This window comes from Staurois parvus, unplaced genomic scaffold (assembly GCF_062004578.1).
Source record: "Staurois parvus isolate SC_StPar_1 unplaced genomic scaffold, SC_StPar_1.0 ptg000512l, whole genome shotgun sequence".
Taxonomy (NCBI): domain Eukaryota; kingdom Metazoa; phylum Chordata; class Amphibia; order Anura; family Ranidae; genus Staurois; species Staurois parvus.
In genome coordinates this window covers 178482-203832 of record NW_028318308.1, presented here as the reverse complement: position 1 = coordinate 203832, position 25351 = coordinate 178482, and the positions used below count along the sequence as shown (strand labels likewise).

Here is a 25351-nt window from a genome sequence, read left to right as displayed (position 1 = left end):
TTCATGATCTGTCTTCTGTTATTTTTTTTTTCGATCATTTAAGACTGACCATTCATCCTATGTTGCACGATGGGGTGGCAGTTAAAGTTCATTCAGCTTTTTTGAGGTTTGTTCTGTAGCCTCCTGCCAGCTTAATATGCCTGGTGGTGAGCGTCTCCCAGGGGGCATCTATGTACAGTACTCAGTGAATCAGAAAAAGACAAAGTGGTTCATTTTTAATACTCTTTAATCTGCTTGGTAGTCACAGATCACATGGCTCTGATTTTTCTCCTATAGGTCCAACTCTCTGCCCCGGAGAAGACAGAATCAGCAGACTTTTAAGACTGGACCAATACCCAAACCCCTCATCTCTCTTGAAGATTTGACACATGCCCAGAGAAATCTGCGCTTGGTAGGAAATAAGTCTTTTGAGAATGCTGATAATGAGTAAGTGCCTTGCTGCTTCTGGAACGTGGGGATCATAGCCAACTTCACCTCCCACCACATACTTGTGAGCCTTTTTTCTTTCAGCAAGAAAGATGGAGCCAGAGAAGGTCAGTTGAGCAGAGTGGGAAGAATCACTGTTGGTGGAATAAGAGGAGAGGAGATGAGGAATCGTACGCTACATAAAGGTCTCCTTAGAGCAAACTTAAGCCACATCCTTTTTCTTTTCCTTTCACCTTTGTTTTTCCTTCTCCTTACTTTCCTAGTTAGTTGGGCTACAAACTGCCACAACTATGGATTGTCCACAATCATCTTCTCTTTATTTTATTCCTCTCCTTTATTTAATCAACTCTGTCCTTTCCCTTTTTTTTACATTGGTTATTTTTTTCAGTCTCTCTTCTCACCGGCCCTGACTTCCACCCACAGGTCTCTCTGGAAGTTTTCATTGCCTTTCTAACTTGCCACAAAGCCACCATGCACCCAAGCAACTTGGTCAAGATCTGGAGACCAAAGCATCGACACCTTGTGCACCAACCCCAAGAAGTATGAATGACCTTTCCCAGCAGCATCGCCTGGTCAACCTCCGCCCTGTAGCTCACCCCTTTCAGCAGATGAGCCACCATAAGATAGATAAATTCCCATCTTCTCTTCAAGAAGTGCACCCAACCCCTCTTCTGACACAGGAAAGTAAATCTGTGGAGTTCAGAGCTGTCACTGAGGACAATTATCTTCAAAACAAGATTAAAAAGGTGAGGATATCAAGAGGTCTGTTTTTTAGTGAAGAACTCAAAGTATGCCCATAATGGTCCGAACTCACGAACTTCCTCTCCATCACTTTTTGGGGACACTGGCTGTTTTTGTTCTCTCGTTGGTATGTGCTTGAGCTCCCTGTATGCTTTAGTCCTAGATCCCAGACCAGGGGTTTCCAAACTTTCTAAGCAGAGGGCCAGTTTACTGTCCTTTAAGGGGGCCAGGCTTTGGCCAATGGGAGAAGAAAATGCCCCGGCATCAGTGCCCCATCATTGGTTTTAATGGGAGGAACAGTGCTCCATTGTTGGTGTCAGTAGTGGTAATGGTGGCCATCATTGGTGTCAATTGGTGCAATAGTGCCCCAAGGGACAAATAAAGGCAAGAAAAGGGCCACATCCAGCCCCCAGACCGCAGTTTGGAGACCACTGTCCTAGACCATCAGGAGTGGTTGGGGAAGAAATTGAGTTGTATGTGCTGTGTACATTATAATTGAGGGAGCCCGAGATCACCAGCCAGCCATTTTGGTAAAAGCACAACAGTCCTTTTATTTTCAAAAAAACAGGCAAACCGAAGGTAACTTATCCTCACCATGGGAAAAAATAAACAAGAGTCCATCAGTTTTTGGTATACAACAAAGTCTCAGCTCACCACCTGTAATCCCTAAACAGGATTCTTTTTTTAATATGTTTATTAAATATTTGATGAAAGTTAAAAGGGATACAACAAAAAATGCTTATCAACAATGTATCAGTATCAGTAATGACCGTGACCGGTATACATCTCAACAAGTCTAACATACAGAAAGATTACACCCAGTTTATGAGGTGCAATATAGGACCCTGTACATATTGACTAATCTTTAACAGGCATGTGACTAGTCTATCAGAACTATTAGAAGAAGATCCCAATCTTAGCTAGAGGCTTGGACATGTATCCCGGTCACTGGTCAGATAGATATGTAAGGTGGCTAAACCTTAAGCACATAAATTGCAATAGCGGGATAAGAAACAATATAAATAGAGGCTTACCATTGTAATATTTCCATTGTTTGCCATTACTCACTAGAGGCAAATAACCAAACTCAAGCAGGAGTGATATTTCCCTGATATAACAGATAACTAAACCAGAAACCAAATAACTTGACCTGATACTTGTAACATTGCCAAGATACGTACCTTCCTCACCCTTGACACCACCAAACGTCTAGTACACTCCCTCATCATCTCACGCCTTGACTACTGTAATTCTCTTCTCACCGGCCTACCCCAGTGCAGGCTCTCCCCGCTCCAGACCATCCTGAACTCAGCGGCTAGACTCATCCACCTCACCACCCGCTCCACCTCTGCCACCCCCCTCTGCCTCTCCCTCCACTGGCTCCCGATTGCCCAACGCATCAAATTTAAACTTCTAACCCTGACCTACAAAGCCGTTCACAACACTGCCCCTGACTACCTCACCAACCTGATCCCCAAGTACCGCCCTACCCGTACCCTTCGCTCCTCACTGGACCTCCTTCTATCCTGCTCCCTGGTCTCCTCCTCCCATGCACGACTGCAGGACTTCTTCAGGTCCTCCCCCATCCTCTGATACTCACTGCCCCAATCCATCAGACTGTCGCCTTCCCTCTTCACATTCAGGCGCTCCGTCAAAACCCATCTCTTCAGGGAAGCCTACACCACCCTCACCTAACGGCCATTCTCCCTCTTTCCTCCCACCCCTCATTCCCCTCAGCCACTTCCTACTGTACATTTACCCCCTCCCTCCTAGATTGTAAGCTCGAAAGAGTAGGGCCCTCTTACCCCTCGTACGTTGTTTGTTATTGTTGTACTGTGCCATGTATTGTCCCCCCTATTGTACAGCGCTGAGCAAACCCTTTGGCGCTATATAAACTCGATGTAATAATAATAATAATTTCTGTAAAAAGAGGTTCAATGAACTTTCAGTTTACTAAGACAGTTGGAGAGATTGGCCTTAAGGTACCATTCTGTATAACGGAAGGAGAACATCAGCATTGTTAGTTCAGACGGTGACAAGGTGTTTTCAATTAACCACTTGCCTACCAGGCACTTATACCCCCTTCCTTACCAGGCCAATTTTCAGCTTTCAGCGCTGCCGCACTTTGATTGACAATTGCGCCGTCATGCAACATTGTACCCATATGAAATTTTGATCATTTTTTTCTCACAAATAGAGCTTTCTTTTGGTGGTATTTAATCGCCACTGGGCACTTTACTTTTTGCGCTATAAATTAAAAAAAGTGCAAAAAATTTGAAAAAAAAAAAAAAGTTTATTTGTTTCTTTTATAAAATTTTTCAAACAGGTATTTTTTCTTCTTCACTGATTTGCGTTGATGAGGCGGCACTGATGGGCACTGATAGGCGGCACTGATGGGCACTGATAGGCAGCACTAAAGGGCACTGATAGGCAGTACTAATGAGGTGGCACGGATAGGCGGCACTGATAGACAGCACTAATTAGGGGTCACGGATAGGCGGCACTGATATGCAGCACTGATAGGCGGCACTGATAGGTGACACTGATTATGGGTACTGATAGAGGGCACTGACTGGCATCACTTCTGGGCACTGACTGGCGGCACTGACTGGCACAACCCCTGGGCACTGACTGGTGGCACTGACTGGCAGCACTGCTGGGCTGCACTGGTGGGCGGCACTGGTGGGCACCACTGGTGGGTGGGCACAGGTAGGTGGCACTGGTGGGCACAGGTGGGTGGCACTGGTGGGCACAGGTGGGTGGGCACAGGTGGGTGGCACTGCTGGCACATGTAGGTGGCACTTCTGGGCACAGGTAGGTGGCACTGCAGAGTGGCACAGGTGGGGGCACTGCTGGGCACAGGTGGGGGCACTGCTGGGCATGGGTGGGCGGGGCTAGTGGGCGCACTGCTGGGAGGAACTTGCGGGGGTCACTGCTGGGCACCGATCATCAGGGCACTGATCATCAGTGCCCTGATGATCGGTGCCGATCCCCGCTCTGACAACTGCCGGTTCTCGGCAGTACTTTCCTCACGATCTGACAGCGTGAGGAAAGTGCAGCCGAGAACCGGCACTTGCATTTTCCTGTGATCAGCGTGTCATTGGACACCGCTGATCACGTGGTAAAAGGCCGGTGGGATCGGCCTTTCACCACATCTCGTGATCAGCTGTGTCCGTAGGACACAGCGATCACGGAGATCGCCGGGTGCGCGCCCCCTGAGGCGCGCAGGAGAGCGCGTTCTGGGAGGACGTCATATGACGTCCACCCAGAACTAGCCGGCCGCGGTGCAGCCGTCATTCGGCTATGCGCGGTCGGCAAGTGGTTAAAGATCGCCATCTCTGTAAGAAGTGTTTGGCATTGGCATAATTTTGTAGCTCTGCATCTACACTCATGGGCCACTTTATTAGGGACACCTTGCTAGTGCCAAGAAAAGCTACCCCATTCCATTACACCACCACCAGCCTAAGCCATTGATACAAGGCAGGATGGATCCATGCTTTCATGTAATTTACGCTAAATTCTGACCCTACCATCTGAATGTCACAACTGAACCAGTCTGCCCATTCTCCTCTGACCTCTAGAATCAACAAGACATTTTCCTCCACACAACTGCCACTCACTGGATATTTTCTCTTTTTTGGACCATTCTCTGTAAACCCTAGAGATGGTTGTGCCTGAAAATTCCAGTAGATCAGCAGTTTTTATAATACTCAGACCAGCCTGTCTGGCACCAACAACCATGCCATGTTCAAAGTCAATTAAATCCCCATTCTTCCCCATTCTGATGCTCGGTTTGAACTTCAGCACGGCGTTTGCCATGTGATTGGCTTATTAGCAATTTGTGTTACCAAGCAACTGAACAGGAGGACCTAATAAAATGGTCAGTGAATGTAATTTCTCTTTGTAATGCAGATTTGTAAGGATGATATCACAGGTCACCTTGTAAAACTCCATTGAGTAGCTGTCAGGGCCAGGGGCTTTGCCATTAGCTGATTGTTTAGTAGCCCTAATTATTCTGAACTGATAGGGGCATTTAATTTTGATAAATAATCCTGAAACATGGCAGGGAATTGGAGCGGAGCTAAAAAGGATTCCGCAGCAGCCTGATCTATTGCATCAACAGAGTAAAATTTCTCATAATAGGATTCTAAAATATTTAAAATTTTGTGGAGTGAATTTTGTCTCTTGAGCATCCCTCAAGGCTGAAATGTGGGTCGGTGAGTGGGGGCCTTTACATAAGCGCGCTAGAATTTTCTCCATTTTAGTTCCGAATTTTTGGAGTTGAAGGTCAAAATACGATCATTGAAATTGTTCCTGTCATTCTGCCCAGTGGTCGAATGCATGTTTGGCCTCATGCTAGGCTGTCTTATGAGCTGTCTTAGGGGGGGGGGAAGAGAGTTGTACATGAGAAACTCGTAGCATGTCTCTGGCTTTCCGACATTTAACTATAGAATACTTTTTAAGTGTAGAGACGTAGGCTATGACTTTACCGCGAAGATAAGCTTTACCCACCTCCCAGGACAATTGGACATGTTCTTTATTGCCAGATTCATAATCCCACCAGGCTGATCGTAAATCATGGAGTAAATCTTCCTTCCTACTAAGGTACGCTGGGAATTGCCATAATTTTGTGTGGTCTGAGGGGTCAAGTCAAGCAACGTTAAGGAAGTGGGGCTATGCTCTGAAAAGACCAAATCATGGATAGTGGTATCTCAAGCACAAGGGGGAAGGGAAGCTGTGCAGAGAAGGTAATCAAGTCTAGCATAAGGGTCATGGCATGGAGAAAAAAAGGGTATTCCCTGTAGAGACAAACGCCATACATCTACCATATTTAGAGCCTCATTCATAAGAGAGAGAGGTTTAGGGGAGAGGACCTAAGAGTGGGTTGTAGGTTTGACTTTCGGTCTTCAGTTGATTGAATCACTAAATGAAAGTCCCCCCATCTATGTGAGATGTATGGGGGTTTCTGTACAATCCAGGCAGGGGTGTCTGCAAAATAAGTAGTGCCCGGAGTGTTCCGAGTGTATATGTTGGCTGACTGAATAGTACAGGACGCAAAGTGCAAGCATAGTGAGAATCTACGACCCATGTCATCTTTGTTTAACTCTATGGAGTAAGATAGCCACTCCCACTTTGCAACCTACGGCAGGGGAACCAAAAACCTCACCCAGCCATAATTTATGCATACGGTGAAAGTCTGCCTCTGCCTAATGCGTTTCTTGTAGCAGAGCAATATCTGACCCAAGTCATTTTAAGTGAAGGAGAACCATCATGCATTTCACGGGGAACACAACCTTTTGATGTTCCAAGAAACAATTTTTATGTTATACTAGAAGGGAAAAATATGGGCTTACACCAGCGAGAAATGATAAGAAATAGGAGCTCTCCTCCCATACAAAATAGTACATGATAGATACCAGTCCATATATCATAGTCCCCTAAGCAATTAGTGTAGACAAGAGTTAGGGTGAAGGGGATGGCAAACTTAATAGAGAACCATAAACTCAAACTAAGTAACATGTACATAATTGGAAGCAGCAAGAACTTCACTTTTTTCTGCATAGATGCCAAAAAGTGTCACAAGCACCCAACAAGCCTGAGTTCAAAGCAGCATAGAAAATGTATGGCAACAGAAGCCCTGGGAAGGTTAGCTCCCTAGATTGTAAGAGACCCAATTGCTGTTCCTTCCTGGCACCCTGAAATTATCAGCCTGCCATATAACATAACGGAAACAGACATGATGTGCTCTGCCAAGGCCAACCCAGAAGCAGGAAGGAGCTCGGTGTTACATGGCAGAGATAAAAAGACAACTTAGAATCAAAGTAATAAATGGTCCACAGTGAATACTTCAATGCCACAGCCATGGCTCATAAGGAACAGAGAAATGTCAAGTTCTGACATAAGCTCAGGGTAATGCAGTAGTAGAAGCTTCCGGAATAGAGTGCATTCTATAGCGGATCCTTAGGAGCTTCTGTTCCTGGGCTAAGATGCACTTTGCGGGAGAGAAAGGCCTTACGGGCTGCAGAGTTATCAGCAGGTATTGGAATTTGAGTGGAGAAACTGATCAGCTTCCACCAGTGAATGGAAAGTATGGCATTCCCCATCTGGAGTGGTTAGATGAAGTACCGTAGGATATGCAAACATGAACTTGAAATGGTTGTGAAACAGTGCAGAGCAGATTGGGGGGAAAGCCTTTCACTTTCGGGACCCTTCTTGTGAATAATCAGTGAATAATAACAACTTGCGGCCGTCAACATGCAGAGCAGATTGGCGGCGATAACGATGCAATATCGCCTGCCTATTGGCACAATTCAAATATCGGACGATGAACGGGCGTGGAGACTTTTTAGTATCATCCATCCAACCAAGCCTGTGTGCTTGCTCCACCATATATCTCCCGTCTATTCCTAGTTCCTCCAGAATAGCTACTGAGAACAGAGCAGTAAGGGAACTGGAGTTACTGTATAGGATTCAGGCAATCCCACAATATGCAAGTTGTTGCAACGAGGCTTTCCTGGTCATTCAATTAGTCCTGGATGGAATTCTGGCACTGATCATGTAGCTTCAACATTTTAGTGGTATGATGCATCTCATCCTCCAATGAAGATACCTTCTGCCCAGATTCAGCCAGCCTCTGAGCTTTGTCTCCCAATTCTTTATGTAGCTGTGTTATCCCCAAGGACACTGCTTTGTCCACTGCCTCAATGATAGTGGGAGTGAGGAGGATAGCTATTGCCTCAGCTATGAGGGCATGACCAGGGGCGGACTGACCATTCGAGCACTCGGACACTGCCCGAGGGCCCAGGGTCAGTAGGGGGCCCCATGAGTTGTCAGTCCGCCCCTGGGCATGAGAGAGCTCCAAATCAGCAGGGGGATAAGCTGGAGAGGGAGGAAGAGTGCTATCACACTATACAGCTACAGCACCGACCGCCATACCTGTGTCCATGTGCTCCTCTGTACATAGGGCTGTTGTGGCTGAGGGACAGAGTGGGATTGAGATCGCTCCACAAATCGATTCATGAAGATTCCCTAACCTGTCAGCTACTGGATTGCCTGTAGAGGAGGCTTCTGTGCAGGGTCTGGAGGCAGATGTATGTTGGCTGAGCGGGAGCTCTTCTAGCTTACCATCACATGCAGTGCCAGAACTGGAAGCCAAACAGGGTTCTTAACGTTTCCAAAAGGAAAACAAAGAAACCCAGCGCCTCTAAGTGTGTACTGTGAAGGTATTTAATAGAAAGATAAGTAGTAACTCACATCTTAGAATTTAAAAACCGGCTCATGGGTAGGAGGGTGAGACCTCTGTAGCCAGATGTAGTTGTATGTCTGATCCAGAGAGGAGATCGAATGAGTCCGCCAGCAGGTGGTGCTGTGCATGTGCAACATGGATGGTAAGCCTGGTGGAATCTCCAAGGTGTCTGCCAGCAGATGGTGCTGTACATATGTAGCATGGATGGTGGAGCCTGGCAGAGTCTCCAAGATGTCCGGGATCAGCACATGTGGTGTCTGATGTCATCAAAATGCAACATGTTTCTGAGCATGTGCAGGACGAGATGAGTCCAGGCGCGCTCTTTCATCAGGCAGGCTTTTTTTACCCATGAGTCTGTTCTTACCCATGAGCCGGTTTTTATATTCTAAGATGTGAGTTACTACTTATCTTTCTATTAAATACCTTCACAGTACATACTTAGAGGCTCTGTGTTTCTTTGTTTCCCTTCTGCAGAGTTATGCGTCGCTCCTATGCAGCTTGCCCTTAGTGCCTACTGGACTACCTTCACCCCTGCCCATTTGGAACTCATCAAACATACATGGACTGTCACACCATGCGCCTGTTATCCCTTTCTTAAAGTTTCTGCCTGCCTCAGGGATCCCGAAAAGGTGGTCTCCAAAGCTCAGCAACTGTGTCTCAGTCACATGCCAGACTCCACTGTTCACACAGCTATCCTGCTCCACTGCACTCCACAGATGTCGGTTGACTCCTTCCTGCTCCTTTTCAGGCCTCTCCTTAACCCTGTGGTCAAAGTTGGAGACTGTTTCTCATCCAAAGTCTTTTCGAGAATTTCAGGTTACATAGTTACATAGTTAGTCTGGCTGAAAAAAGACAAAAGTCCATCCAGTTCAACCATTAAAAAAAAAAGTTATAATCCTACACCTACAGTTGATCCAGTGGAAGGAAAAAACCCAGCAAAGCACGATCCAATTTGCTCCTGCAGGGGAAAAAATTCCTTCCTGATCCCCTGAGAGGCAATCGGATATTCCCGGGATCTACTTTCCCTATAAATGTTATATCCAGTTATATTCTGTGTATCCAAGAAAGAATCCAGGACTTTCCTACAGCAATCCACTGAGCTGGCCACAACCAACTCTGGAGGGAGTCTATTCCACATTCTCACAGCTCTTACTGTGAAGAAACCTTTCTGTGTTTGGAGATTACATTTCTTTTCCTCCAGACGTAAAGAGCGCCCCCTTGTCCTCTGTGATGACCTTGAGGTGAATAACTCCACCGAGTTCACTATATGAACCTCTGATGTATTTTACATGGAGATCATATCCCCCCCTTATGTATTATACATGGCGATCATATCCCCCCTTATGTATTATACATGGAGATCATATCCCCCCCTTATGTATTATACATGGAGATCATATCCCCCCCTTATGTATTATACATGGAGATCATATCCCCCCTTATGTATTATACATGGTGATCATATCCCCCCTTTTGTATTATACATGGAGATCATATCCCCCTTATGTATTATACATGGTGATCATATCCCCCCTTATGTATTATACATGGAGATCATATCCCCCCTTATGTATTATACATGGAGATCATATCCCCCCCTTATGTATTATACATGGAGATCATATCCCCCTTATGTATTATACATGGAGATCATATCCCCCCTTATGTATTATACATGGAGATCATATCCCCCCTTATGTATTATACATGGAGATCATATCCCCCTTATGTATTATACATGGTGATCATATCCCCCCTTATGTATTATACATGGAGATCATATCCCCCTTATGTATTATACATGGAGATCATATCCCCCTTATGTATTATACATGGAGATCATATCCCCCTTTATGTATTATACATGGAGATCATATCCCCCCTTATGTATTATACATGGAGATCATATCCCCCCTTATGTATTATACATGGAGATCATATCCCCCCTTATGTATTATACATGGAGATCATATCCCCCCTTATGTATTATACATGGAGATCATATCCCCCTTATGTATTATACATGGAGATCATATCCCCCTTATGTATTATACATGGAGATCATATCCCCCCCCTTATGTATTATACATGGAGATCATATCCCCCCCTTATGTATTATACATGGAGATCATATCCCCCCTTATGTATTATACATGGAGATCATATCCCCCCTTATGTATTATACATGGAGATCATATCTCCCCTTATGTATTATACATGGAGATCATACCCCCCCCTTATGTATTATACATGGAGATCATATCCCCCTTATGTATTATACATGGAGATCATATCCCCCCCTTATGTATTATACATGGAGATCATATCCCCCTTATGTATTATACATGGAGATCATATCCCCCCTTATGTATTATACATGGAGATCATATCCCCCTTATGTATTATACATAGAGATCATATCCCCCCTTATGTATTATACATAGAGATCATATCCCCCCTTATGTATTATACATGGAGATCATATCCCCCCCCTTATGTATTATACATGGTGATCATATCCCCCCCTTATGTATTATACATGGAGATCATATCCCCCTTATGTATTATACATAGAGATCATATCCCCCCCTTATGTATTATACATGGAGATCATATCCCCCCCTTATGTATTATACATGGAGATCATATCCCCCCCCTTATGTATTATACATGGTGATCATATCCCCCCCTTATGTATTATACATGGAGATCATATCCCCCTTATGTATTATACATAGAGATCATATCCCCCCCTTATGTATTATACATGGAGATCATATCCCCCCCTTATGTATTATACATGGAGATCATATCCCCCCTTATGTATTATACATGGAGATCATATCCCCCCTTATGTATTATACATGGAGTTCATATCCCCCCTAATGTATTATACATGGAGATCATATCCCCCCTTATGTATTATACATGGAGTTCATATCCCCCCTAATGTATTATACATGGAGATCATATCCCCCTTATGTATTATACATGGAGATCATATCCCCCCTTATGTATTATACATGGAGATCATATCCCCCCTTATGTATTATACATGGAGATCATATCCCCCTTATGTATTATACATAGAGATCATATCCCCCCTTATGTATTATACATAGAGATCATATCCCCCCTTATGTATTATACATGGAGATCATATCCCCCCTTATGTATTATACATAGAGATCATATCCCCCCCTTATGTATTATACATGGAGATCATATCCCCCCCCTTATGTATTATACATGGTGATCATATCCCCCCCTTATGTATTATACATGGAGATCATATCCCCCTTATGTATTATACATAGAGATCATATCCCCCCCTTATGTATTATACATGGAGATCATATCCCCCCCTTATGTATTATACATGGAGATCATATCCCCCCTTATGTATTATACATGGAGATCATATCCCCCCTTATGTATTATACATGGAGTTCATATCCCCCCTAATGTATTATACATGGAGATCATATCCCCCCCTTATGTATTATACATGGAGATCATATCCCCCCTTATGTATTATACATGGAGATCATATCCCCCCTTATGTATTATACATGGAGATCATATCCCCCCTTATGTATTATACACGGAGATCATATCCCCCCTTATGTATTATACATGGAGATCATATCCCCCCCTTATGTATTGTACATGGAGATCATATCCCCCCCTTATGTATTATACATGGAGATCATATCCCCCTTATGTATTATACATGGAGATCATATCCCCCTTATGTATTATACATGGAGATCATATCCCCCCTCTTATGTATTATACATGGAGATCATATTCCCCCTTATGTATTATACATGGAGATCATATCCCCCCTTATGTATTATACATGGATATCATATCCCCCTTATGTATTATACATGGAGATCATATCCCCCTTATGTATTATACATGGAGATCATATCCCCCCTTATGTATTATACATGGAGATCATATCCCCCTTATGTATTATACATGGAGATCATATCCCCCCTTATGTATTATACATGGAGATCATATCCCCCCTTATGTATTATACATGGAGATCATATCCCCCTTATGTATTATACATGGAGATCATATCCCCCCTTATGTATTATACATGGAGATCATATCCCCCCCTTATGTATTATTCATGGAGTTCATATCCCCCCTAATGTATTATACATGGAGATCATATCCCTCTTTAATCTCCTCTTCTCAAGAGAGAATAAATTCAGGTCCCAAATGAGGATTTATCAATCCTGAGAGAACTGCAAATCATTTTTCTGCTCTCCAACCAGACTACCCAAAAAAACTCTCATCCTGCATGGCTGAGAACTCCGGAGCACTCAAAAAATTATTTTTTTTCATCCCCCATCTCTGATGTCTTGTATGATGTTTACAGATTGTCATGGTATGGTGATCTCATACCATAAAAATAGACCCTGACTAGTTATTTATCTAATGACTTATCTTCTGAATGAACTCTGAAATACGACTGTCGGGATCATCTTATCAGTTTGTGGTGTATCTGGTAGACCCCTCAGATTTTACCTACTTTTCCAGCAATGCATTGTATAAAGATCTATCCAGCTGCTGTTAGAGAGGAGATTTGTGGCCTCTTGATGAATGGACTTTATATTGATTGTGTTCACCTTTCTTTGGATCACTTGAGGTCTAATAGAGTGTTGGGATTTATATGGGTGTATCACTACCCCCTTAGGAGTTCAAAAGTATTTGGGTCCCTCTATAGTCTTGCATAGAAGGCAACATGCATTTTCACATAGACTTGCATCCAGTAGACAGTAAGCAGTACTTGAGCTATGTTTCAAAGTTTCGTTAGGGTATTTCAATGTGTAAGGGGTGTATGGGAAGCCCAAGGGTTAAGGCAACTGAGGAAAATCTTCCTGAATGATGTACAAGTATTTTTTAGAAAATGAAGAACATATCCTTCATTTATGGAGAGCTAGTTAGCATCTCCTGTTGTACCAACCCAGACCCTAGATGCTTCTAGTCCAGCTGTTTTGTGTGAATCCCTGGGCAATCGATCCAGTATCTGTCACTTTAATAGAAGACAGCTCCGGGTAGCAGTTAATCCAGTTTCCCAGCAGAGTGCTCCTTCACCTATCTGGCCCAAGGGATGCAGGTCTTCTCACTCAGTCCTTCTCCTACAAACGGAGGGGGTTAATGACTTATACCTGCTGAAATCCTGAGCTTTCCTCCTTCCAAGCTTCCTGCCTGGAGGTGAGCCCTTTCCCACCTTGGCTCCCTCCCAGGCTCCTGCTCTCCAGCCTCACTTCTCCATCTTCCACCAAAACTCTTCCTGCTGCCGAGCAGGCTTGGTTACTTTTAAGGGCTTGTCCTGGCCTCTTGTCAAGCCTCCTGTTGAGGATTTGCCAGGATCCCTTAAGAGTACAGACTAGCCACTCCTTACCTCTGCCCACTGCTTCTAGATCTTTCTCCAAAGTTCTAGTGCAGGGGAAAGTCTCAGAGAGCTACAGCAGTCTGCAGAGCTTCTCGGCTCTGACCACAATTTGACCCCACACTGACTGTTGCACCTGGGCTGCTACTCAGCCCGTCTAACAATTTGAGTCTAGCTCCCCCTAGCTACCTAGGTGGGTGTTACATGGGTTACATTTGAAATGCTTCTGAAAGGCTTTGAGAGGCTTTGCAAGTTTCTGTTGCCTTTCCACTGACCTCTATATGGAAATAACTGTAGCTACAACAAAGCAAAAGTGGTTATGCCAGATTAACAATAACACAACCATACAATCACAAAATTAAACAGACACACTCCAAATTTTTCTGGGTCCTTCCTAGAAGAGTTGGAGCTTTTATGGCTGCAAAGATGGAAATGGGTGGGGGTGGGGCAACTCCATATTAATGGCCATGGTTTTGGAATGGGATGTCCAACAAGATCATATAGGTGTTATGGTCAGGTATCCAAGCTCTTTGACCATATATTTCTATAACCTCCAATTCCCGAGATCTACAGTATGTCCTATTTTTGGAAATTTGAATAATCTAATAATTCTTGTATCTAAAACTATGTGGAACCCTCTAGTATTGCTATCTCTATGGCTTTCTATGACTCTACACTCATATTCCTTCACTGTTCATCTCCTATGACCTCTCTTCTTAGTTCCTCAACTGACTGGCATTTTTGTTTCTACAGTTGAAACCAGTAAAGACTCGAGTTCCTGAGAGCGAGGACACTTCCTCCCGACTGCCTCTGGAGGCTGAGGACATTGTCATGGTCACTGATGCTGAGTAAGAAGGGACTTAAACCAATGTACCTTCATCACCTATCATTTATCTCCTGTGATTTGTGACTTGGAACACATGGTTTCCTATGTATAATTTATGCCTATGTGGGTGGCAGACCGTCTGAGGTGGGCATTGTTGGTGATAATGTGATTAGCTCTTATCTGATGGTTTTCTGTAAAAATTCAGTGTGTTTCTCTAATAAATCAATTCTTCTTGTTTACTTCAAAAGCTGATTTTGTCTAGTTCTTTGGGGTAGCTACAGCTAAAGTTACTTGCCTCATGTCCCAGAGCTTGCGAAGCAGTTTCTTGGTGGAGATATCCGGTGTGGGTGTCAGGAGCCCATTACAGTGGCAGCAGTGGGATGCTTCCTTGGAACATCTAAAACATCAATGGGACCTTGTCAGATTGAGCTTTGCTACTCCAGCCCTACGTGAAGCACACTCAAGGATTCGCTGGAATCAAGGGGATAGAGTGCCAGCAACAACTCAAAGGTCACCCTAAGTGCTGAGTTGATGGAGATTGACTGGACCAGCGACCAAGTCAGCAAGCCAGCTATGGAAGGATCTGGTATGTCCAAGGTCTAGCGAAAGATCCAGTGGCATCTGGCACTCTACAGCAGTACTCCCCCAAGAGGTGATAACCCAGGTAATTGTAGACATGAATCACCTGAAAATATTGAGGTCCAGGAGATGATTGGGGGCACCAGGGTAGCTGCAAGAAACTTCCCTATGCTTATTCCGACCCTTCCAGGATGGGGTGGAGGACATCGACCAGTACCTACAAGTCTTTGAGACCCAGTGCGGCTTCCTGGGAATCAACAGAGCTGACTGGGTCACCATCCTCATCAGCAAGCTGTCTGGATGCTTTTGAAGCCATACCTGTGGAAGACAAGAAGGATTGCGAGTGAGGGGGATGGAGCCTAGCCATGGGACAGTATGGTTGCCTAGGCAGGGAGCTCCAGTGGGGACAAGGAACAGATGAGTGGCGCCAAGCACCAGACACACTCATAAGCAGCCAGTACAGCTCCCCCTCACAAATGGGATGACAGGGCGCTCCTATAACTGCTGATCAGCAGGCTCCACACAACCCAAAAGGCTCACAGATTTCTTTCCTGGAGCCAGCAACATGGCTGCCTTGGGAGGAGGAGAGGAGTCAGACATGGAGCATGCTCACTCCTCACAGCAATCTCTCCAGAGCGTTCCCAGACTCCAGCCTACAGCAGCTTCTGCACAATCTCTGCAAAATGAAGATTAAAGCTCACAGAAATGCCCTGATTTTTCTCCAGCTGCCTCCCCAAAACCCAAAGGTCCGGTGCGTAAAAGTTAATGTCTAGCAATGGGGATACAGAAGCAGTCTGCCCTCCCGAAACACTGCAAACTGTAGCAGAGTTCCCTGCCTCAGATCAACCGGCACCTCCTAGATTGTAAGCTCCAAGGAGCAGGGCCCTCAAACCCCTCGTGTATTGTATTGTTACTGTACTGTCTTGTGTATTGTCTCCCATTATATTGTACAGCGCTGAGCAAACTGTTGGCACTATATAAATACTGTATAATAATAATAATAATAATCTGCTAACACTATCAAAGAGATGCTGCTATCTCTCCAACACGACATACAAGAAGATCTGCGCAAAAACCTTTCCAAACTTCAAACACACGTTGAGCAAGTGGAAGAAAGGGTGGCCATTGTGGAAAGAAAAATGGGGGAATTAGCAGAAGCACATAATAGCTTAGTGGATGGATTTCAAGAACACGACACAGCAATGCCCCATGTTATAAACACAGCAGCATCATGAATGGGGACAATCCCTTCAGACTGGTCTGTAGGCTAATAAAGGGGCTAAATGATGGCAGGAGGGCAGGATGGTGAAGGGGCATGATTTTGGATTGTGGTGACAGATTATTGGTAGGAGGAAGAAAAAGGAGGGGGCTCCTGCATCACGTTAAACGGGAAGTTCCGCTTTAAGGACAGCTCCCCTGAATTTGACAGGTACCCACTCCTACTTCTGGTCCGATCGCCTAGGCTTCCTCCCTCCCTTTAGTCTTTTGGGACACATGACAGGTCCCAGAAGACTACAGGACCATTCATGAAGTGCAGCGCTACTCGCGCATGCGCAGTGGGTGCCCGGCTGTGAAGCCGCAAGCTGATTGGTACAGTCTTGACATTTTGGGGGATTTGTACTGTCCTAACATTTGGGGGGGATTTGTACTGTCCTGACATTTGGGGGGGGGGATTTGTACAGTCCTGACATTTGAGGGGGGGATTTGCACTGTCCTGACATTTGGGGGGAGTTGTACCATCCTGACGCAAGGGGGAGTTGTACCGTCCTGATATTTGGGGGGGATTTGTACTGTCCTGACATTTGGGGGGATTTGTACTGTCCTGACATTTGGGGGATTTGTACTGTCCTGACATTGGGGGGATTTGTACTGTCCTGACATTTGGGGGATTTGTACCGTCCTGACATTGGGGGGGATCTGTACTGTCCTGACATTTGGGGGGGGGGATTTGTACTGTCCTGACATTTGGGGGGATTTGTACTGTCCTGACATTTGGGGGGGGGATTTGTACTGTCCTGACATTTGGGGGGGGGGGATTTGTACTGTCCTGACATTTGGGGGTATTTGTACCGTCCTGACATTTGAGGGGATTTGTACCGTCCTGACATTTGGGGGGATTTGTATTGTCCTGACATTTGGGGGGATTTGTACTGTCCTGACATGTGGGGGGATTTGTACCCTCCTGACATTGGGGGGATTTGTACTGTCCTGACATTGGGGGGATTTGTACTGTCCTGACATTGGGGGGGATTTGTACTGTCCTGACATTGGGGGGATTTGTACTGTCCTGACATTTGTGGGGGGGGGGGGGATTTGTACTGTCCTGACATTGGGGGGATTTGTACTGTCCTGACATTTGTGGGGGGGGGGGATTTGCACTGTCCTGACATTTGGGGGATTTGTACTGTCCTGACATTGGGGGGATTTGTACTGTCCTGACATTTGTGGGGGGGGGGGGGATTTGTACTGTCCTGACATTTGGGGGGATTTGTACTGTCCTGACATGTGGGGGTATTTGTACCGTCCTGACATGTGGGGGTATTTGTACCGTCCTGACATGTGGGGGTATTTGTACCCTCCTGACATTGGGGGGATTTGTACTGTCCTGACATTTGGGGGGGGGGGGGTATTTGTACTGTCCTGACATGTGGGGGTATTTGTACTCTGCATTTTCAATCTTTCACTTTTAAATATTACTGAAATCACTGCTTCCAGACAAATAAATGTTTTAATTTTTTTTTAATAGATTTTGTACATTTTAGCCCCCCATGCGATTAGTTTGACAATCCCAGGAAATGCAGTAAATGGGCAAAAAATTTTTTGTAACACTCTGCTCCTGTTGATTTCTATGGGGTTGGGGTTCGGTACCGGAACTTTAGTCATGTTTGCTGAACCCGTCTTCACCGGAATCCAGGAGAGTTTGGCCAATCACTAACTGAGGGCCTATGGCCTGGCGTGGCTCAGGAGGCGGGAGGACGCACGCTCCCTTCCCTTTCCCTCTTCTGGCCGACCCTCTGATATGCATTTTTGGAGAGGGGAGGGGCTACCCAGGTCTCAAACGGGCTCAAATAACACCACTCTGAATAGCAAGTGATCATATAACTGATGTGGGGGTGATCAGGGACACTGACTGGTGACAGGATGTAAAGAAAACAATGTATTATTATTTTAATATAATAATTTTAATGATATTTGTTTAAAAATGTTATTAATGGTTTCTTTTTTTCTACATTTTTACATACAGTGACCAGAGCAATACGATGTTCTTTTTTTTTCACACACTATGATTGACTTTGATTGGCCCTGTCTGTACCATGTGATCACTGTGACCAATCACAGAGCTCATCACAATAGTACAAAATGGATGGCATGAAACAAAGCTATTCATTGTGTACAATTGTCATGTGATCTGCTGTGATAGGCCACAGTGATCACATGGTACCGACAGCGGGCCGGTGGACAAAGCAGATGACAGATTGCACCGGAGTGTTGCCCATGGAGCTCCCGTCCGGCCTATTGTAAGGGGTTCAGGATGCTGTACTAGACAATTGGGCAATGCCCTATAGGCTGGCAATAACTTTAACTGTAGAAATGTTAAACCAAATTGTAATGGAAACAAATAGAGGTAAAGTATTGGCATCAACTAAACCGAGAAAACAAATGTCCTTGTGTGCACACCATCCACACAGCCCCAATAGTGAGCAAGCATACTGTATGTTTTTGTGATAAAAGGGTACCCCTGGAGGTGGCTATAAAGTATTGGAGCCTAATTGTTAGTGTTGGCCAGCTATCATTGGGGCCCTTCTGTAGGTGGTGCATGTGTAGCTGTCTCTTTTAGAATGTGCAGTAGATGGCTGGTGGCCTGCTGAACAAAGAGCAGTCAATATTGCCTTAACTGTGTTGGGATGAACACGGATGGTCAGCTCACCTCTCCTTGTACACAGAAATCCAATTCAGATCATCAGCTCAGTGTCTCAGATCTGGTGTAGTCACTCACACAGGAGCAGGTCTCTCCAGCATTTGATCCCGGCATGGCAGAGGGACTCTCAGCCTCTCAGTCCTTTAGTCCTTGCTGTGGGCACAGACACCCCAGCGATTGGACTGCACTTTTCCAGGTTCCCCCACACGAGGGGCTCACGGTGGCTCAGTCTGTTGGCACACTGGTGAGAGCGTATATATAGAGAAAGTGTCAATTTATCCCTGGTTCACACTAGTGCTATGTGGGAAATGCTGCAAACCTTATACATTTACTGCACTGCATTTTGAGATCTGCTGAGGATGTCAATTCAAAGTTAACGACACCCCAAAAGCAGATCGCTAACGCAGTGCGTTTGCCTGAACTGCAGTTCTAGTGCTGCTAAAAAAGAAGGTGCCGGCACGTGTTTTCTGCAGATGCAGGGTGATTTGAACCATAAAAAATTAATGGACTCAAATCACACCACTCTGAATAGCAAGTGATTTGCACAGGAATGCAGTGCGATTCCCATGCGGTTCGCAGTGTAAATCTAGGCAGAATGGAAGGATTTTTGAGGCACAACTCACACAAAATATATTATATTACCATTTCATATACTTTATTCCAGAAGAATCATGAAGTTATAAATTCATTGAGAACAAAGCTTTCAGATAACCTCCATTTGTCATCATTATTTGTACATAATGTATCCATTTCCAGAACGTATGGTCATCTCCACCCCCACACATTCATTTCTACAAACTCCTCCCATTTTTATTCTATGACTGAACTCGACACGTTTCCTGGATTGGGATCCACTTCTTCAGGGAGAAGAATAATGGAGGATTGTTTAAGAATCAACACAACAAAATGTTCCAAAAATGAAGAAAACACAGAAATGTATAGATTGCTACATTTGTATACAACAATGTCAGAGTGCCCATGCTGTGGCTGCAGATACCTGGAAACCACCAGGGGAGCCGCTACACCATGAAATTCTATTGGGGGGACCAACACGGGGCCGAGGCTAGCCCCGCCCTCTAAGATGATCCTTCTCTTCCATAGAAATGCTGGAAGGAGCCCCCTTCCATAGCTATCTTGTGTAACACGGCAAGTACTAGAAAGAGGAGAATTCTAAGATGAAAGCAGAGATAGATTCAGAACATCCATGTCCTCCATCTCTAAAGACCATTTCCAATATCTCATAGAATCCAACATCGTTTCTTCACGACTTCCCGCCCACACCGATTCTCACATTCCCCCCTACATATACAAATCACTTTTTTGTAAAGAGAAAATTACTTTGAATCCCCAAACATTATATATAGTATATCTATTATCTATATATTTTATATATATATATATATATATGATTTTTTTTTAAGAAGAGGCCGTAGAGAATAAAATGGTGGGTGTTGCATTTTTTTTGTCACTTAGTATTCATGCTGAGATTTTTCAAATGCAAATTCTGGGAAAAAGTACACTTTTGTTGCAAAAGAAAAACACAATATATAGCCCGATTTTTTGGAAACATATAAAAGGAAATAGAGACCTAACATGTCACACTTTAAAAGCGCGCACGTTCGTAGAATGGCGACAAACGATGGTACCTAAACACCTCCATAAGTGAGGTTACCAGTTTAGAGTTACAGAGAAATGTAATTATTGCTCTCACAATGATGTCCGCGGTGATACGTCACATGTGTGGTGGGAACGATTACATATGTGGGCACAACCTACGTATGCACGTGAGCACGGGGGATGGGGACACTTTAAAAAAAAGTATTTTTTTTCTATTTTTACAATGTCCCTTTATTTATTATCACTTTTATTGCTGTCACAAGAAACGTAAACACCCCTTGTGATAGAAATCAGGCATGACAGGTCCTCTTTATGGAGACATCTGAGATCTATGAGACCCCAGATCTGTCCTCTACCCTGGAAAGTAGGAGATACAAAAAACATTGATCTCAGCTTTCCAGAAAAAAAATGTCTGTGTTGACATCTGCCAGAACCCGAAGTGACGTCATGGCATTGCTTCCAGCCTCCTAGGACCATAGAGATGACCGGGGACCATCCAGTCCACAGCCAGCTCTATGGTAATCAGGTGGCATCACCGAATTAGGTACCAGTCTCCCCGATCACAAAGGAGATGGTGGAGAGGCCCCAATGGGTGTGGGGGGTTTCCCTCCAACTGCCTATAAAAGCCATCCAGCAGCTAATTAGCCACTAGGATGGCTTTTCCATGACAAGGAATGTCCAGCCTGGAGCTGCAGTCATCATCCCAGTACATCCTACAGGCAGGAAGGGGCTAAAGTCTAAACCATCAATGAGGTGGATAGTACACGGTACTGCAGAGTGTGAGAGCCGGAGCAACCAATCAGAGGGGGGAGTGCAGGCAGCACTGTGATGTCTATTACTGATCAGCATGTTCCCCGCTCTCACCCTCTTCATCTTCCCGTCTATTCTACATATTAGCAGCCTGATGTATGACGGCTCTCTGTAGAATATCGTCTTCTCTGGTGGGGAAGATGAGGAGGGTGAGAGCGGAGAACACGCTGCACAGCAACATCCATCTCAGTGCTGCTTCCACTGACACCGACACCCACACTGCTCCAATTCTAGGAAGGAGATGTTCTATTACAGTCCATGCCAAGACAAAGACTTGATTTCTAGTTGTGGATGGTGTGGGGAAGGAGGAGAACCCCGGCTGGCTTTTCCTACTATAGGGGGCTCTGGGACAAGGAGTGAGGGCCAATCTGTACCAGGGACACAGACATAGAAAGATCTGACAGGATCCCCAAACCTTCCCCTTCTTTACTCCATTAAACATAGGATTCTTATTTCACTCTGTGTTTCTGTTGGAGAGTTCCCCTCATTTCCTGTCTAGGAAAATGTTGTCACCGGGACAGGAAGTGAGGAGAAATCTCTCTAACAGAGCCCCAGATAGGGAACACCTGACCGGGGATCTAATCCTGACCCACTCGGCCTACAAACTAAGTCTTCAGTCCCACTGGATCCCACTTTGTAATCTGGAAATGTCACTTGAAGTCGCTCGATTCCAAAGTGGGATGTCAGTGCGACTTCAGGTGCGACTTGCAGGACATCTGTGTGACTTTATATACAAGTCTATGCAAGTCGCAGCTGAACTTGGAAAAAGTAGTGCAGGAAGAACTTTCATAATCGGTGCGACTCGGATGGAGGGGGATTTGTACCGGTATGACCGCTTCCATTGTGGACAATAGAGTGCGACTTGTCATGTGATGAGAAACTATCAACTCACATGACGAGTCGCACCGCTGTGACCGGGGACTAAGAAACACAGTCTGGGCTCTCTGGTACATCAGATTATTTCTTTCAGTAGTAAATCTGTAGAAGACGTCTTCATATATTTCCTCTCAGATTGTTACATTGATTTCCATCTCTTTGTAGTATAGATTGTATGGAGGAGGGGGAGGGGCAGAGAGGAGGGGGAGGGGCAGAGAGGAGGGGGAGGGGCAGAGAAGAGAGGTGACCCCATCCTATCCCATCACATTGACCGCATCCCACCCTTTGCCTGATCATGGTGCCACCCCATACAGAGGAAACACATGGGGGAGGGGCAAGAAGGAGCAGGGAGGAGAGGTGATCCCATCCTATCCCATCACAGTGACTGCACCCCACCCTCTATATCTGATCATGGTGCCACCCCACACAGGGGGACCACTTGAGGGAGAGGCAGAGAGGTGGGGGAGGGGAAAGGAAGAGGGAAAGTTGCAGAGAGGAGTGGTGACCCCATCCCAGTGACCACACCCCACACTCTATGTCTGATCATGGTGCCACCCTATACAGAGGGACCACATGGGGAAGGGGCAGGGAGGAATTGTCATAGGATAGATAGATAGATAGATAGATAGATAGATAGATAGATAGATAGATAGATAGATAGATAATAGATAGATAGATAGATAGATAGATAGATAGGCCACACCCATCCTCACTGACCAATAGGAACATGTTACTGTTACTCCAGTAATACTCCACAGGGATCAGTAAGACATCTCAACTTTAGTTACTATAGAAACATTTGTGGAGACTGAAGCCCCGCCCACCTCTTTATACTATTGGATGAATATTAAATGAATTCCAATTCTTCAGCTGACATCACCAGACTGTGGGCGGAGTTCTCACATCTCCCCCCTCCCCCCACATATCTTTATACAACCTCTCCATACACATACCCCAGCATGGAGGGGCTCAGTGAAGGTGGTGGTGAAGGTGTGGAGGTGTCGGATCGGGTCACACAGATCATAGAAGGAGATCCGCCCCGCTTCATAATCCAGATATATCCTGACTCTGTTACTGGAGGGATTGGGGGGTAATGGGATCCTATCACCATCATGCGTCACTGAATACTGATCACCAGACCTGCCCAAACCCCAGGACTTGTTATTCCATCCAATGGCTGACTCCCCTCCTCTCCGGTCTATACTGGGGTAACACATCCCAACTCTCCAGCTCTCTGACCCCCCGACTTCCACTTCCCAGTAATGTCTCCCTGAGGAGAACCTCTGACTGCTCATCACCTGAGAACACTGGAATCTCTCTCGTGTTTCTGGGCGATTCTGGTTTCTATATGACCTGGATACAGTTTTCCTGTCATCTGATATCTGTAGATAATTATAAGCTGTGTTTCCATCCAGTAATATGTCTGCAGCCCCCTGTATATAGAAGGATACATTTACCCCTGTTATTATATCAGATAAACCTGTGTGTAAGACCCCCGCCACATCCAGCCCCCCTCCATCATGGAGGAGGTCCTCATGTCTCTCTCTGTCCTCATTATCTCCATCCTCAGTATCACACAAGTCACCTGTGTCTGATTCCTGTAGGACAGTCAGTGGATCCGTCATGTTACACATCTCCTCAATGTCACGCATCTTCCTGGACAGCTCCTCCTTCTTTATTTCCAGATCCTGGATGAAGATGGAGACCCGCTCTGCCCTCCCGGAGATGTCCCTCAGGACTCTCTTCTCCAGGACTTTCAGACGTCTCCTGAGATCTATAAACAGGGCAGTGACTCTCTTGGTGTCACCAGCTGCTTCTTCTTCTACTTTCCTCCTGTGTTCCTGCAGACTCTGGACTCTTTCCTCCATCTCCTCTCTCTTTGTCAGAAGTTTCTGCAGAACATTCCTCAGTGTCTCCTTCTTCTTCTCAGAAGCCCCATCCAGTGACACCATCTTATGTCCTGTGTGTTCTCCAATCACATAACAAGACATACAGATACAGGTCTCATCCTCAGTGCAGTAATACTCCAGGATCTTTTTATGGACGGAGCATTTCCTGCTCTCCATGGACAAGGTGGGGTCAGATAAGATGTGTTCTGGGGACTTTTTGTGGACTTTCAGGTGTTTATCACACAGAGAAACCTCACAGTGTAGACAGGATCTAACAGCAGGTACAGGAGAGTCCACACAGTGAGTACAGAAGACCCCGGAGTCCTCCTGATCTGGCTGAGCAGGCAGCAAATCCTCTGCTATGTTACGTAGTTTCATGTTCTTCTGCAGTGTAGGACGACCCGGAAACTTCTCTCTGCATTCAGGACAGGAATATCCTCCAGACCCCTCCTGTGTATCCAGCACACCATCAATACAGACCCGGCAGAAGTTGTGTCCACATTTCAGGATTACAGGATCAGTATAAATGTCCAGACAGACGGAACATTCCAGCTCAGCTCTCAAAGCAGCAAACGCCATCGCTGACAGCAGAAGAGAAATGAAACTAAAAGTCTCTGACACCGAAGTGGAATGCAGTGGGGGAGGGGTGACACCCTCCTACAGGGGGGGGAAGCTGGGCTGGGTGAGTATTATAGGACACGGAGATCAGAGTACAGAAGGAAGAAGATTTTATTTGCAGTAGTCATGATAATCGTACCTCCCAACATTGCAGGACAGAGAATGAGGGAAAGACGGATGTGGGGAGACGTGAGGAGCACTAAGTGCATTGAGATGGGAAGTGGAGGTGACTACATGATGCTGAAAAGGGATTTGGTTCTATAGAGTCTGAGCTTACTCATGTAGTTCTCTGTGTACACTCTTTGCAGCTACTGCCCAAAAAATTAACACACACATAGACTTATCTAAAAAAAACTTTAATAATTCAAACATAAAGAACTGGTCCACA

At 45.2% G+C, this 25351-nt stretch overlaps 2 protein-coding genes and 1 long non-coding RNA gene across 3 annotated transcripts in view; 1 reads left to right on the top strand and 2 right to left on the bottom strand.

Moving 5' to 3' along the window:
• Positions 1–14902, top strand: part of LOC149451867 (uncharacterized) — a 55898-nt gene extending 40996 nt beyond the window's left edge. The window contains exons 17-20 of the mRNA XM_089690044.1: positions 277–426; positions 511–611; positions 850–1172; positions 14583–14902. Coding sequence (XP_089546170.1) covers positions 277–426; positions 511–611; positions 850–1172; positions 14583–14681 — 673 coding nt within the window. The 3' untranslated portion in view covers positions 14682–14902. The remainder of the gene's footprint in view (positions 1–276; positions 427–510; positions 612–849; positions 1173–14582) is intronic.
• LOC149451866 (uncharacterized) lies at positions 209–15482 on the bottom strand. Its single transcript, XR_016314973.1, has 2 exons — positions 15341–15482; positions 209–560 (listed from the first exon to the last, which is right to left on the bottom strand). It is a non-coding gene; the product is annotated as an uncharacterized LOC149451866 (long non-coding RNA).
• A 4304-nt stretch (positions 15483–19786) lies between these two features.
• LOC149451865 (E3 ubiquitin/ISG15 ligase TRIM25-like) lies at positions 19787–24941 on the bottom strand. Its single transcript, XM_089690047.1, has one exon. The coding sequence runs from the start codon at positions 24922–24924 to the stop codon at positions 23356–23358; it is 1569 nt and encodes a 522-aa protein (XP_089546173.1). The 5' UTR covers positions 24925–24941; the 3' UTR covers positions 19787–23355.
• Between the last annotated feature and the right edge of the window lie 410 nt (positions 24942–25351).